This window comes from Olea europaea, chromosome 21 (assembly GCF_002742605.1).
Source record: "Olea europaea var. sylvestris chromosome 21, O_europaea_v1, whole genome shotgun sequence".
Lineage (NCBI taxonomy): Eukaryota > Viridiplantae > Streptophyta > Magnoliopsida > Lamiales > Oleaceae > Olea > Olea europaea.
The window spans coordinates 6,472,968-6,487,768 of record NC_036257.1 but is presented as its reverse complement, the minus strand read 5'-3'; the positions used below and the strand labels follow the sequence as shown (position 1 = coordinate 6,487,768).

The 14,801-nt window shown below is 36.5% G+C and overlaps 2 protein-coding genes across 5 annotated transcripts in view; one reads left to right on the top strand and one right to left on the bottom strand.

Annotated features, from left to right (window-relative positions):
* Positions 1 to 1,589: 1,589 nt before the first annotated feature.
* Positions 1,590 to 4,553, top strand: LOC111370485 (cationic amino acid transporter 1-like). 3 transcript variants are annotated; one of them, XM_022992202.1, is made up of 3 exons: positions 1,590 to 1,741; positions 2,192 to 2,576; positions 2,996 to 4,553. In XM_022992202.1, exons 2-3 carry the CDS (start codon positions 2,213 to 2,215, stop codon positions 4,354 to 4,356), a joined length of 1,725 nt encoding a protein of 574 aa, XP_022847970.1. In that variant the 5' UTR covers positions 1,590 to 1,741; positions 2,192 to 2,212; the 3' UTR covers positions 4,357 to 4,553. The 3 variants fall into 3 exon arrangements, with proteins under 3 accessions (XP_022847970.1, XP_022847972.1, XP_022847971.1); XM_022992204.1 differs by having other exon boundaries at positions 1,614 to 1,745; XM_022992203.1 differs by having other exon boundaries at positions 1,614 to 1,850.
* An 856-nt stretch (positions 4,554 to 5,409) lies between these two features.
* LOC111370484 (serine/threonine-protein phosphatase 6 regulatory subunit 3-like) overlaps positions 5,410 to 14,801 on the bottom strand; it is a 32,139-nt gene continuing 22,747 nt past the window's right edge. For both annotated transcript variants that reach the window (XM_022992200.1, XM_022992201.1), the window contains 4 exons: positions 8,854 to 8,883; positions 7,365 to 7,435; positions 5,790 to 6,521; positions 5,410 to 5,695 (listed from right to left, as the gene is read on the bottom strand). In XM_022992200.1, coding sequence (XP_022847968.1) covers positions 5,903 to 6,521; positions 7,365 to 7,435; positions 8,854 to 8,883 — 720 coding nt within the window. In that variant the 3' untranslated portion in view covers positions 5,410 to 5,695; positions 5,790 to 5,902. The remainder of the gene's footprint in view (positions 5,696 to 5,789; positions 6,522 to 7,364; positions 7,436 to 8,853; positions 8,884 to 14,801) is intronic.

Sequence of the window (14,801 nt, the reverse complement as noted above, 5' to 3'; positions counted from 1 at the left end):
AAAAATAGATATTTTTCCTTTTTATTTTCAGAATCCCCTTAATAGCGTTCAAGTGGCACCCAGCCGCCTTATTGGAACAGAATCTCAGCCGTTAATTCGTAACCACAACAGTGACCAATCACATGCTTTTGCTCGCATTATTCGGGATTCCTATTTAATAGAGAGAGAATCTCCAAATTCTTCCACTTCCATTTCATAAATTAAAAGAGATTGGCTGACTGTTAATATTCACAACTATAAATTGCAATTTAACATTAAAAGTGAATTTATTCATTCCTTTGTCAAAGTTTTAAGTATAAAAGGAATAATCGGATATATTTATAAATATCTTTTTTTAGAGGGAAAGATAAAACATTTACTCCACATTCATATATTTGTCATTTTTATATATTCATGAAATTGAAAAAAAAAAAAACCCAAAAAACATAAATTTATTGTTTCAAACATCGAACCCTCGTTAAATATTGGATTTGGAAATTGTATATAATTTTCACGAATAGATATACAATTGCATTATGCCCGTGCACATGTAATCAGGGTCCGTTTGATATGATTTTTTTTATTTTGCTCTTGAAAAAATTATCTTAATTTTTATTTGAAAAATAATTTCTAAAAAAATTTTCTATTTCGATAGTGCTTTTATATGAAGTTTTATTGGACCAGTTTCCTCTAAATGCCTTTCTGATCAGAAGTAATATTTTTCATAAAACTAGTTAAACGGTTCCAAAAACAACTTTTAAGTTCAAAAACTTATTTTAACTTTTCAAAAATCATACCAAACGAATCCTTAATTATTTTAGCATATACATAAATATCCTTTTTAAGATGGATGGGATAGGCAAATAGTCCTTCATATTATATCAATTTGACATTCAATTTATGTTGGTTCATACTCACAAGGGTTGTTCATCACATGAGATTAATGTAATTCTTACTGGATAATAATCAAATTTTACAATTTCTTCCTGTCACATTCTTAAATTAATAAAAAAAAATAAAAAGTGATTACAGTTCTGCTACAGAACTGACTCACCGACAAATTTTTATACACAGATAAACTTGGCAAATGTCCACTGACTGTTAAAAAAAGACAAAAAAACAATTATGTTATATATCCAGGCTCAAATCCAGACTCAAATACAGATGAGACACATATCGACGTATGATTGAACAATTTTGAAAAATTAAAACAAAAATACCTAATTATTTTCTAAGGGCCTGTTTGGGCCCAATTTTTTTACCCAAAAATTTGATTTTTTGACCATTATTTCACTATTTCAGCCATCATATTTGACTTCTTCTCTCACATGTGAACCTCACTTTTTTCCTAACGATCAAAAAATCAATTCTCAAAATCACTCCTAAACAGGCTCTAAATCTGGACAATTGGCTTTATTCGACAACAAACTACCAAGTCAATCTGTCAAAAAACTGTCTGTCATTAATCCTCTTCAAAATGGTAAATAATTGTAATTAGATTCTGCCAGCTGGAACCAGGAGTCAGATTCTCATTCTCACTCAATTCACGGACAAAGTAAAAATTCAAAAATGGATTATTTTTAAACACACTTTCGCTTATAAGTTATATATATAAGTAAGCATCACCCGTCAACGCTATACAATAATTATAACTATAACAAATATTGCTGCACGCTGTCTCAACTCATCGGCTTCACCGCCGACCTTTTCTCCGGAGTCCGGAACTGTACTTTTCCGGTCCTCGTCTTCTATATTCAGAAATGTATGTATGTATCTATACAGGATTTCGATTATAAGCTTCTTGACGTGTCGATTGATTTTCCATATATTGCTGATTTAGAGTTCATTATTTTATGAAGCGGCGCGTGTAGGTATATGTTTTTGTTTGTATTTTTTTATTCTGTTCGATGATTTTCGGTTTTCAATTTTTATATGTGGGTGATGTGATTGAAGAGATTCATTCAGTCAATATCTATAAAGAGAGATGCTTGGTGTACAGATAGTTATAAAAAATAAAAAGGGAACCAGCACCCGTGAAAATTCCGTGAATCATATGTTTTTCCGAACATCAGTTCATTTTCAAAGTTTTACATGTATAGACTGTTATCGAGAGACTGTTTATGGCGGTCGATTTATACACAGTCGATTAGACTTGAGTCGATTGAATTATAAGAAAAAAATTGATTTACTTCGAATTCTATAATTTTTGCAGCGAGTGCATATATAGGAAAAAATGGGTGTAACGAAGAGCGATTTTCTCCCCGAGGAGTCGTTCAAGAGCTGGGGAAATTACGTAAATGCGTTGAAGGAGACGCCTGCGAGACTGGCGGATCGGGTTCTTACCCGGTCCAGTGTCGAGGCGGAGCTAGAAGTGAAGGCGCGTAGCCAAAATGAGATGAAGAAGACGCTTTCGTGGTGGGACTTGATCTGGTTTGGCATGGGTGCCGTCATTGGTGCTGGAATCTTCGTGCTTACTGGCCGTGAGGCGCGTGAGGCCGCTGGTCCTTCCGTGGTTATCTCTTATGCTGTCTCAGGGCTGTCGGCCTTGCTCTCAGTCTTCTGCTACACTGAATTTGCTGTGGAGATCCCTGTTGCAGGTAACTATTTGTAAATCAATACAAATACTGAATTTGAAAAGATGATTCTAGTTAAATATGTAATTCTCCAATGAATTACAATAATTCTTCAGTTAGTAATGTTTCCTAGCACTATCTTAAGTAAAAAAAAAAATCGCGCTTATATGTTAGAGATATAAAACATCCTTCATGTATATTGTATATTGTGATCACATTCATTGTCAGAAACCAAGCGTAAAACTTAAACGGGAACTATTCATGAAGCTGACTTCAAATTTATAGGAACAAAATTAAGTTAGTTGGTGATGGTTATTTGGATCTTTTAGTAGTTAATTCTATAGTGTCACCAAATTCTCTTTTATTATTTGATGTTGAGCCCAAGATTATTTTTTGGGTTTCAGTTTGTATCTGAAATATTTGTCTTGATCTCAATATTGCAGGAGGCTCATTTGCCTACTTGAGAGTGGAGCTAGGCGACTTCATGGCCTTTATAGCAGCCGGAAACATCCTTCTTGAGTACATCATTGGGGGTGCTGCAGTGGCTCGTGCATGGACATCCTACTTTGCAACTCTCTGTAGTCGTACGCCAGGTGATTTCCGCATCACAGTTCATCAGCTATCGGAAGGTTACAACGAACTTGACCCCATAGCTGTTGGTATAATAGCAATCGTTGGTGTGATTGCCGTTCTAAGCACAAAGGGTTCTTCTCGACTCAACTACGTTGCCACAATTGTCCATATAATTGTCATTCTCTTCATCATCATTTGTGGGCTCATTAAAGCAGACACTACGAATTACACTCCTTTCATGCCATTTGGTCCTCGCGGTATCTTCGCAGCTTCTGCAGTCTTGTTCTTTGCTTATGTTGGTTTTGACGCTGTTTCAACTATGGCTGAGGAAACCAAAAATCCTGCTAAAGACATTCCCATTGGCCTTGTGGGATCTATGGTGATCACCACTACTATATACTGTTTGATGGCAGTGACTCTATGCCTAATGCAACCATACCAAACAATTGACCCTGATGCGCCATTTTCTAGGGCGTTTGAATCTGTAGGCTGGGGATGGGCTCAGTACATCGTGGCTGCAGGTGCATTGAAGGGAATGACATCTGTTTTGCTCGTCAGCGCTGTAGGCCAAGCACGTTATTTGACCCACATTGCTCGTACTCATATGATGCCTCCATGGTTCGCGAAAGTAGATACCAAAACAGGAACACCAGTCAATGCCACCATTATTATGCTTGCTGCTACAGCAGTCATTGCCTTCTTCACGGATCTCGGCATTTTATCCAACCTTCTCTCAATCTCAACACTTATAATTTTTATGTTAGTGTCTGTTGCTCTACTAGTTCGTCGGTACTATGTCAGTGGAGAAACAACAGTCGAAAACCGGAACAAACTAATTGTGTTCCTTCTTCTTATCATTGGATCATCAATTGCTATTGCTGCTTACTGGGGAACTAGCGAAAGTGGTTGGATCGCCTACTGCGTACTTGCTCCCATTTGGTTTTTATCAACCGTTGGACTTCGGATTTTCGTCCCGCAAGCTCGTATACCGAAGCTGTGGGGCATTCCATTGGTTCCTTGGTTGCCATCAACATCCATTGCCATTAACATCTTCCTTCTTGGGTCCATAGACAAGAAGTCATTCATAAGGTTCGCGATATGGAGTGGTTTCCTATTAGTGTACTATTTCTTCTTTGGGCTGCATGCTTCATATGACACTGCTAAGGAATTTGAAAGAAAGGGAATAAAAGAGGGCAGATTGGAAGAGGGACAAGTAGTTTCAGCAACATAATCTTGCTGGCTTAGATGGTCAATGAAACAGTTTCGGTTTAGTGTGCTTTAAATTTCTGCATATATTAATCTCTTTGTGAATGTATTTCCTTTTACTCAAGAACGAGATAATTAATGTAGACCACAATGGACGAATTAGATTTTATTATCAAATTACATATAAAAAGCGTGCGAGAGCGTCTTTAAATTTAGAGCAAATCTTTTAATACTTCTATTTTAACCCTTTATTTTGCTTTTCTCAACAAATATTATTGATTTCCCCTTTTAATTTAACATTTTTTTATGGGTCAATGTCATTCAATTCAAATATGATTGTAATAATTTTTTTAAAGATTTGAAATTTGTAGTTTACTAAATGCAATCGTTATAAAGTACGAATAAATAATTGGTGACTCTTTAAATTTACTCTCTATTTTAAAATAGAGTTTACAAGCTTATTTTTGAATTTAATTCTTGTAATAAAGAACAATCTATATAATTAATGAATCTCTTGAGAGTTTTAAGAGAGAATTCAAAAGACATTTTAAAAGTGAAATGCTTTCCATTTTAAAAAATTAATCCTTAAATTTATACCTTAAGAGACTTTTTAAATTAACATTTTAAAATAAAGAGTGGATTTGACTCTCTAAATTTGAAAAGTTAAAACTTACTTTCTATAATTAAATGCTCTCAAAATATTCCAATTTTCAATACTATATATATTTACACAATTAAATAGTATATACAAAGAAAGTGGAGAAAAATAATATAATAATTTGAAAGGAAGTTAGTAAAAATAAAAGATAGAGAAAAATAATAAATACATATTAAAAATAAAAGCCCGTTGGAGTATGTAAAATTTTACACACTCTAAATCTATAGATACTCACTAAATTACAATATATATATATATATATAGAGGGAGGCTAAATACCCAATGTGGGAAGAATTTAACCTTTACCAAAAACTCATTAGTCCATATTGATGGCAGTATTGTATCGCCTTTCTTTTCACCTACCAAACTACTGAACCTTCTACAACAGGGTTTTAGTGAACGACTATTGTTTCAAGTAATAGACTAAAATATAATGAATATATTCAAAGGTATTTTTGTGGGAACATTATCTGTACTTTTGCTAGCTTATATCTTATTAAGCAATTAGTTTAGAGAGGATTTGTGCGTTTAAATTGAATCTCTCTTTTATACAGAGAGCAACTGTGTATCTGTCAGTTTCGTAACAATTTCGCAAAACCAACTCGACAAATCTAAATCTAAAATACATAGATAATTTGAGGAAGCTTGGAGCCAAGTACCTACTAGAATCTGTTAGCCATCAAATGAGATGACAGCACGTGGTTACCTGAAGAAACAATAAAAACGAAAATGAGAATCATCGGCTAAGCTCATTGCAAGTGCCATTAAAATACAGAAGGCAAGGGAACTGCTAATAATACCAGTCAGTAAGCAGCAGAATTCCTTGTTCTTCACCCTAGTCAAGGCTACAAGTGCTTAGTTCTTCTTGACAGCACTAGACGCAAATTACATTTTACTCCCTTGATCATTTCTTCTATTCTTCATGTTCAGGAGGTCTAGACGAGCCATCTGTTCCAGCAAGAGAATCTGTCTTTACAATGTTTGAGGCCCCTTCACCTTCTGCATGTGAAGGAGTTGTCCCAGATTCTCTCTCTGTTAGATTAAGTGACTCCAAACTATGTGCTGGCATATCAACAGAGGCGGAGGAAGTGTCTCCAGCATTCTGGCCAACATCATCTGGCCGAGCTTCTGATTCCACTTGAACATCACGATCTGGTAGAGATGGTGGCTGAGCTGCATTAGATGTTTCAGCAGAATTCAAGATTGAAGACAACTTGGCTGAATCTGATATTTTTATTCTTTCATCTGATATTTGTGATTTCTCATGCCCCTCTGTTCCAACTTCATTTAAACCCGACGAACTGCAAGCCACAGGATCATCTAAACTCCCTTTTGGTTCATGAGCTTCAGATGATGCAGTGTCTGTTAAATCCTTGTCTTCATTGATAATGGCATCAACTGCAGCTTCTCCATTGACAATTTCAGTTGTCTCAATGTTAGGGGATGCGGAAGCAACTAAATCAGTTGACGGTTCATTAACTGTTCTGTCATCCTCAAGTGCAAACCAATTGGAGTTCGTGAAAAGAGAACCACTGTAAACATGAGCAAAAATAAAGGTATAAACACATCACCAATAAGAAAATGTAACAAGTGCAAAGGCACATCATGGACATGTAAAGCACTTGAGATATGGATATGATTAGAATCTCATGAAAAGTATTCACTGACAATCAATTTGAGAGACGTAAGTTTTGCATTTGATTATTTCAGCAGCGCCTACGAGCCTGTGCTGAAAATCAGCTTCAAAGATTCTAAGGATGTAAACCTTGGTCTCTCTAATTGGTCCAACATTGGACCAAGTTTTCATTGACTACAAAAACATTTCAAATATATCCAGGTGTGACAACTTAAATGTGTTTCAATAAAAGGCAACAATATAAATAGAATAATACTATCTAACACCAACAGTGGTGTTTAACACCAATCTAGATGTCATTAACTGGCAAGTCCAAATAAATGGGGTCTATACCTTTACATTCGACTGAGTCTATCATTTAGCCCTTGTTTGACACCCTTTAAAATTTTAATGCATTTTTCTCTCTCTTCTTTTCAACAATACATTTTTCAATAAAATGATATTACACATAAATCAAAAAAAATTCCTTCTTTTTCAACCACACATTCTCCCAAAAAATGCTATTCCATAATACATTTTACCAAAATTCTCTTCATAATGGATGTCAAATAAGGGATTAATACCACAAATGTTGCCACTTGGACTGGTATTAAAAATAACTCATGCTAAATAGCATTACTCAAATATGACCATAAAAGTTCGCCAAATCTTCTGCTAAAAAACATTACGAGCAGATAAGCTATTTCCATTTTGACAGAGATATCAAAGAAAATGAAACCAAATAACTCAATCCACCCACCTTTCCTGGTCATCTCCTAAACGAAGGGAAGAAATGACAACTTCTGCAGATTCATCATCGAAGTACATATCCTGCCAAAAAGCGAAATTAGGAACTCTCACATATCAAAACACACAGTAAGTTCACACAGCCAAAGCTTGATGATTATAAATGAGTGGATGCCGGACCAGGATGTGCCTATGATATGAATATGGTGCTGAAACTCAGATCAGAACAGATATATGCATATGAATACAGTGCTGAAACTCAGGCCAAGAGTGAACTAGACTCTTTATTGGATAATTATATGACACAAAGAAATGCTGTTGCCTCAGCCAACCTGCATAAATTTGAAAGATCTAGTGCTATTTCTTCACAGAACTTCTCAAACAATTGAAACAAGGGTCTCTTCATTCACACTGCTCTGGTCGACCAGAGATATTTGTTAGCTCTCACGGAGGCTTTTATTAAAAACCTCCAAGCTTACTCCTTAGGTGCCGATTGTAAGTTTTTCTCCTTGACTTGCTGAGGAGTAATACGCCTCAGGGCAACTAAGGTGTTTACAAATTTGTGCCCTTTCTCGGTATTTATTGCTGGTTTTGGCTTTTGGGTTATTTTTCTAATAAAATAGAATGTTTTACGAGTTGCTTCCAATTCTAGTAGTAGACAATGTCTAAAAAAACCTTAAGTATCAAGGAATTTTACCTCTATTTAGGCGAGCATAATCCTCAAGACAATAAGATAATTTAAAAGAACAATAAGGTACAAAAATATGATCATGATAAACCATAAACCTTATTAAAAAAAATTATAATGAAAAGAATTAACAAGTAATATGAACAATCAGTATTGTAAATAACAAAGGTTTCTTCTCCAGTTTTCGTCCGTGTAAAGGGAAACAATTATAATAAAAAAAAAAAAAACAAAAAAAGAATGTTTACATTTTATGTTATAAAAGAATAGCTCAAAAGGCTCAGGCAAATAATAAAATGTCCAGAAGAGGCAAACACAAACAGAAGAACACTTCACTTTAGTCGCCATAAGGCATAAGCCTCACTAACACGAGGCAATCTTCATTAAATCAAGGCATAAGCCTCAAAAATGGCATTTAAGACATAAGCTTTGATGTGTTCAATTAAAGTCTCACGTGAGGGTGAGGCAGAACTCAAGGCATAAGCCTCAAAAGGTCTTTTGGAATAATGGTAGTAGATTACAATTTCGTTACGTGATTCCTAATTTAAGAATTTTCTATTTTCTATAACAATCTATCCTTGTTGTAGTACGTTAGACTTTAATTTTGATGATTTAATTTCTTATGGTATTTTAAAATTGCTAATGGTTTATTATAAGCATATTTCTATATATTTACATTCTTTCGCAATATTTTATTGGTTTTTTTAGGCTTACGCTTCAAACCCTCATAAAGACAAGGATCACCGTCATTTTTTGACCTAATAACTAGAAAAGACAATGGATAACAAATTCATCACAAATGAACAAAGTTGTGTACCTCATCATCCCGTTCTAGAGAGCAATGAGCCTGCACAAAGGGAAACAAAGAATAGTTAGTACACAATGTGAAAATAGTAACTAATATTATCCATTTACTACATTTTTCACTCCCATTTACCCTAGTTGCAACTTGCAAGTCTTTCTTCTAGCAACATCAGTAAGTAGTGATCACCTTCCTAATATAGAACAGCTACCTCTCCAATCATTGTTTCCCAAACTACCCTCGATAAAATAACACTATTTTGCGTGTGTTTGAGCTTGTTACATATTTGAAAACAAAAATCTCATTTTGGTTTGCATAGGTTTGGTTTGGAAAAAAAAAATGTTATTCGCAGTCGCTCACTACGACAGTAGCCCTACGTGACATATACATGGCAGGTGATTATTTGATTTATTAATGTGGTAATTTTTTATTAACTCATGCGTCAAATAACACTTGTCATGTGTATGCTGCGTAGAATGACTGTTGCAGTGAGATTACGAATAGCATTACTTTTGAAAAAATAACACTACCCTCGGTTTTACTGTAGACACCTTCAAAATTAAAAAAAAAAATCTTTTTGGTCCTTTTTGGCCAAAATCTTTAATTTTGATTTTGCTACACTTTATAACTCATAGAGTATCACAACCGCAAGATTTCAATTTTTCGATATGGGGAAAAAAACAGCTCAGATGAATTTTAATTTCACAAATTGTAAAGAATCAAACCTGACCAAGGGCAACCAAACAACCGAACAATAACATGTACGCTAACCGAGGTATTTCATGAAGTAAAAAAGGCCTAGTTGTGAAAATTTAAAAGTAATTGACCAATTAAATGCTATCCAACTGATGTACCACGTAACCCAACAATTGATCCCACGACATGGCGTTCCTCTCTAGGCGCATCCAACTCGGCTACAATTTCATCTTCCTTATTAGGTAGGTATCTTTGCAGCATCTTTGTCCGCCTACACTCTTTGCAACGCCTCACAGATAATCACAAATGGTTTGAGGAAGTTGTGGATAGCCCTTGCCGCGACAACATCTATGCCTAAAACGAGTAACAAGGCAACTGAGCTTCTTCCATACACTAAAAGCCCACTCTATAACTTTGTTCAGATTGAAGTTGAATCGCTTCCAAAAATTTCAAAGCCTTCGTCTACGACGATTGAGCTCAACTCAAAACTCTTGAAAATGATATTTTTATGTTGGATCTTTTGTACGAGGCCATATATCCTAACATGTGTGCGAAACTCATGTCCACTAGGTATTACTTAGTACACAGCTATGAAATGAATGTTGGGACTCTAAATTGCCCTAGCCAAAATTCTAAGATCGTAGTGTCCTTTGTTGTGCCATTCAGAACAAACGTGAAATACAAACGGAGTTGCACGCTGTCATGATGTTCTGTGTATGAATGCCTTTTCATCCTATGAAGTGCTGTATTTGGTCATGTGGCACAAGTGCTCTGATATGCATGTCGTCAACGGTTTTGATACAATTGTATAGGGGAGAGAAAACAACTAAACATTGTGTTCGAAGTATAAAACTCAACAACTAATCATAGGGATAAGTATTTTCTTTTACTTGAAATATTGGATGCTCAACAAGATCGAGAGGGTGATTCATTGAACTTTAGTTCTATTTAAGATAATGTTTAATATTACATCAAGCAAATCTAACCACAACATGCAATCCGTCTTGAAGCAATGGCTAATTATCTCCAACGAGTGTCCTAAAAGTATGTCCTGAAAATACCCTTTCATGAGGTACACTATGCATAAAAACTTACCGACATGTGCGTAGACATCAATATCAGCAATACTGTTTAAATTGTATTCTTCGTGAAAAACATGAGTAATATGGATGAACATAGACGGGTACATGAGAAACTCCTTCAACATCGTTTTTCATCTCCCGTGCAAAGCTTCAAGCATCAACAGGTGTGTTAATGACCCAACCTAACAACCCAGGCCTGTGTTAATGACCCAACCTAACTACCCAAGCCGTTATATCATACGTACTGTCTGCCTTGGGTGAACATCTACCCACTTACCGCCTCATGACTTTCTATCATGTCCCCTAGAATTCGAACCCAAGACTTCTATCAAATAAAACCAATTGGATCTAATCGGTATCAGAATTTAACTTAAGGCCCTCTTAATGGAAGGTCATATGTTCGAATCTAGGATAATGCAACAAAAAGTCGTAAGGGATAAAAGAGCTTATGCTTTCCCAAATTGGACAATACATAAGAGAACAATTGGCTACGAGGCCTGGGTCGTTACAAAAAATTGCCTCTATGCCATAACCATTATATCATACATACTGTCTGTTTTGGGTAGGTATCCATCCACTTATCCCTCACGATTTTCTATTGCGTCCCCAATGATTCGAACCCAAGACCTATGTCTAATGAGAAACTTGCGCCGAATTCTGATACCAGTTGTGTAAGCTGTCCAATTGGTATTAGGATTCAACTTAAATATCTATTAAGGAAAGAACATATGTTCAAATCCTAATGAACGCAACAAAAAGCCACGAGGGATGGAAGGGCTTAGGCTCTCCCATAACGAACAGTACGTAAGAGAACTACCAGGCACGAGACTTGGGTCGTTACAAAAAAAAATGCACAACTTTTGTAACGATTTAGCTTTCATGCCAACTATTATTCATATATACTACTCGTTTTGGGTGGGCATCTGCCTACTTACCCCTTCATAGCTTTCTATCGCATTTCACAGGATTCGAACCCAAGACTCTGCCTAATAAAAACTTATGTTGAATCTTGACAACCCAATTGGTACCAAGATTCAACGTCTCTCATTAAGCAGAAACCTTGGTTTAAAAGCGACAGAAAGTCATGAGGGGTAAGAGGACTTAGGCTCTCCCGAAACAAACAGTACGTAAGAGAACTCTCTGATTGGTACCAAAATTCAACTTAAACCTCTCTTAAGGGAAAAGTCATAGGTTTGAATCATGGGGAAGTAACAAAAATCCGTGACGGGTAAGATTGGCTCACTTTCTTCCAGGGCGAATAATACATAAGTTAACGGCTAGGGGAAAGATGGGCTCAGGCTCTGCCTAAATTTTTGGATATGTTGACTAATCATGCGTTCAGTTATGCGGCATATCGTAGCCACGTCCTAATATCTTCTTCAAACATCTTAGAGAATTAACTATCCTAAAACTCATCTTCGAGGTCAGAGTCGAGTTGTAGACAACACTTAAAATGGATATCCATCATCTTGTAAGAATAAAGCGATTCGGTGCGAACACTAAATTCACAAATGAAATAACACTCTTTCTGCTATAATGACTTTAATAAAGAAAGGAACAATCCCTTGTGTGAATTTATATGTGCTATACACTCCTATTTCAACTGTATCATTGCAACAAAAAACCTATTGAATTCAAAATTGATGTGCTTATGGTGACTATCAAATTAGCCTACTAATGTATATCAAGTCATTTTAACTATGTGCACATGGTAATTTTGTTAACATAACAAGAATCTTCACAAAGAGATCACAAACCATTAAGGTAAACAAATCATAGCAATTACAATTTTCTAGGATCCCATTTCAATGCAAATTAAAATTAGGAAATGCAAAAAAGTCATCACATAAGCATAAAATTCAGCACATTGAACCAACTCAAAGTGTGAAATTTGCCACCCGATACATAATACTATAACAATGTCTTCATGGTAACTAGCTATTGAAATTATACTTCATCCACTCGAATTTTGTGCCACAAGCAATGAGGACGCCCTTGTTTATTCGAAGCGCTAGGAATGAAAGAGCGAATAAGTGCAAGGGATTGTCGGTGTCCTCGAGCTCCTGGATGCACTCAGTAACGAAGGGCATATCACCACTCTTCTTACTACGAAAGGACGCTAGTTTCTCAGCGATGTTAGTTAAATGGTCGACTGAAAAACACAACTTCCTAACCTCATATTTCGTTTTCTTTCCCCATTCCATTTGCCTATAGAACTTCCGTTTCATGCTAATGCGATGACTCGAGATATCCATCTTGGAGGACGATCTTTCCCTCGTCTCGTACCAATGGTATACTCTTCATAGTTGAGGTTCTTGAACTTTGCATAGGCCCCATTCTCCTGCAAATATACTACATACCCTAAAACCAATCACTAGATTGCAAGATTAAGGTCACAATTGAAAAGAACTACATCCAGACTTGAAACAAAGATTGTTATAACATTTTTGCGATTTTTAGAACCAAATCAGTGACAAATCACGACAAAAAAATCAATCGTGTACTCAAAACAGTACTAATGTATACACGTTGCATCCAATATTAATCAGGCACTCAACAACACTCCGCACCAGTCCGAAGATAGGACAGGCCCATAGCATATATACAACACCCATCCAACACTAAGTGCAACCTACCGGTAAGAACCTTAACAAATAGTTGCCATGTATTCAGGAGAAGAAAATGCTAATACAATGTCGTCATACAAAAATGCTAACACACTCATCATCAAATCTCGAGTAGAAAAATATAAGAGGTTGTTCTCTTTGTGTTTCAGTTTTTTGTTTTAAATTTTGAATTCATTTTGAGTTTTGAGTGTCCATTTTGAGAATATTAAAAACGCGTTCTTCCTGTTATTTTAGAAAACTATTTCTCAAAAAACGAAACTCAAAAACGCGTTCACTTCGAACCCTAAATTCAACTCTTATCTCTCAATACCACCACCACTATCAACCATCAACTCCATGCCACCTATGGAGGCTCAAACCACCACTGTCCGGCCACCATAGCCACCGGATCATAGTACCAACTTGAAGCCCGCAATGTTGTCTACAAACCCCACCCAACGATTGACCCTAATTCCGGCCAATCTAGCCGAAAATTCTGCTCAAAATCAGCTAGTCGACCACCGAAATCAACCACCGCACCGCCACGACACAACCATCAACCAAAATCAACCCCACTGCTACCACCATGAACCATCAACCACTGCCAATCAACACTGCCATCCGAAATGAACACAACCACTGCCCGCCATCGCCACCACCAGTCACCACACTGTAATGCACCAGTCAAAACAATTTACCAGCAAGCACCACCAAAAAAACCCCATCGCCACTAGATCGAGAAAACAAAAAAACCCCCCAAACCAACGGATTGAAAAGTGAGATAACTGTAGCTGAATTGGTCGCCAAACCCCAAACCTCCCCGGGTCGCGATGAATGGGTCGCCTCCCTTGGGTCGCGATGAAATGCAGCGTCTCTCTGTTCGACCGATGCTGCATTCACTGCCCGTCACCCCCCATGCCAGCGCTGGTGCCGAATTGCAGCTTCGCCTGTTTCTCCTTCGTCGCCAGTTGCAGCTTCGCGTGTTTCTCCTTCGTTGTGGGCAAAGACGGGATTGGAAGAAAGAGATTGAGATTTGGTTTTGTGTCTTTGATATGTGTTTCCCGTGTTTTCCACCATTTTGGAGATTTCTGCTGAAAACATGCAAAGCAACATTTCTGTCATTTTGGGTTTTCAGTACAACTTTTATCTTTTGTTTTGAAAAACACATTTTCGAAAACGAGGAAGAGAACGCGTTTTCACCATTTTAGAAAACTGAAAACAGAAAATGGCCCGAAAATGACAAAGAGAACAGCCCCTAAATCTTTTCTAATACAATTACCAACCCCCTACCATAACATATGTACCATAAATTATGACGGTGTTACAGTGAACACCCCCCAACGATCAAACAATTTATCATACAAACCCTTTGCATACACCCAACGTCATCAACATCCAAGCAAAGAAGTTGCGCCAATATCCCAATGCATATTTGTATACGAATCTAAATTGAACTATGAAACCAAATTGAATAAATTATGCGATAGAATAATTGTACCTTAATCTTCCTCTCCAACCACTCGCTGCTGCTACAATGCAGTTTAAACGATGAGTGTACTCAATCCCGTGCACCAATGTA

Excerpts from the sequence above, each read along its gene's own strand:
- LOC111370485 (XM_022992202.1), top strand. The coding sequence starts at position 2,213 with ATGGGTGTAACGAAGAGCGATTTTCTCCCCGAGGAGTCGTTCAAGAGC. Across the intron at positions 2,577-2,995 it reads TGTGGAGATCCCTGTTGCAG|GAGGCTCATTTGCCTACTTG; the intron begins GTAACTATTTGT and ends TCAATATTGCAG.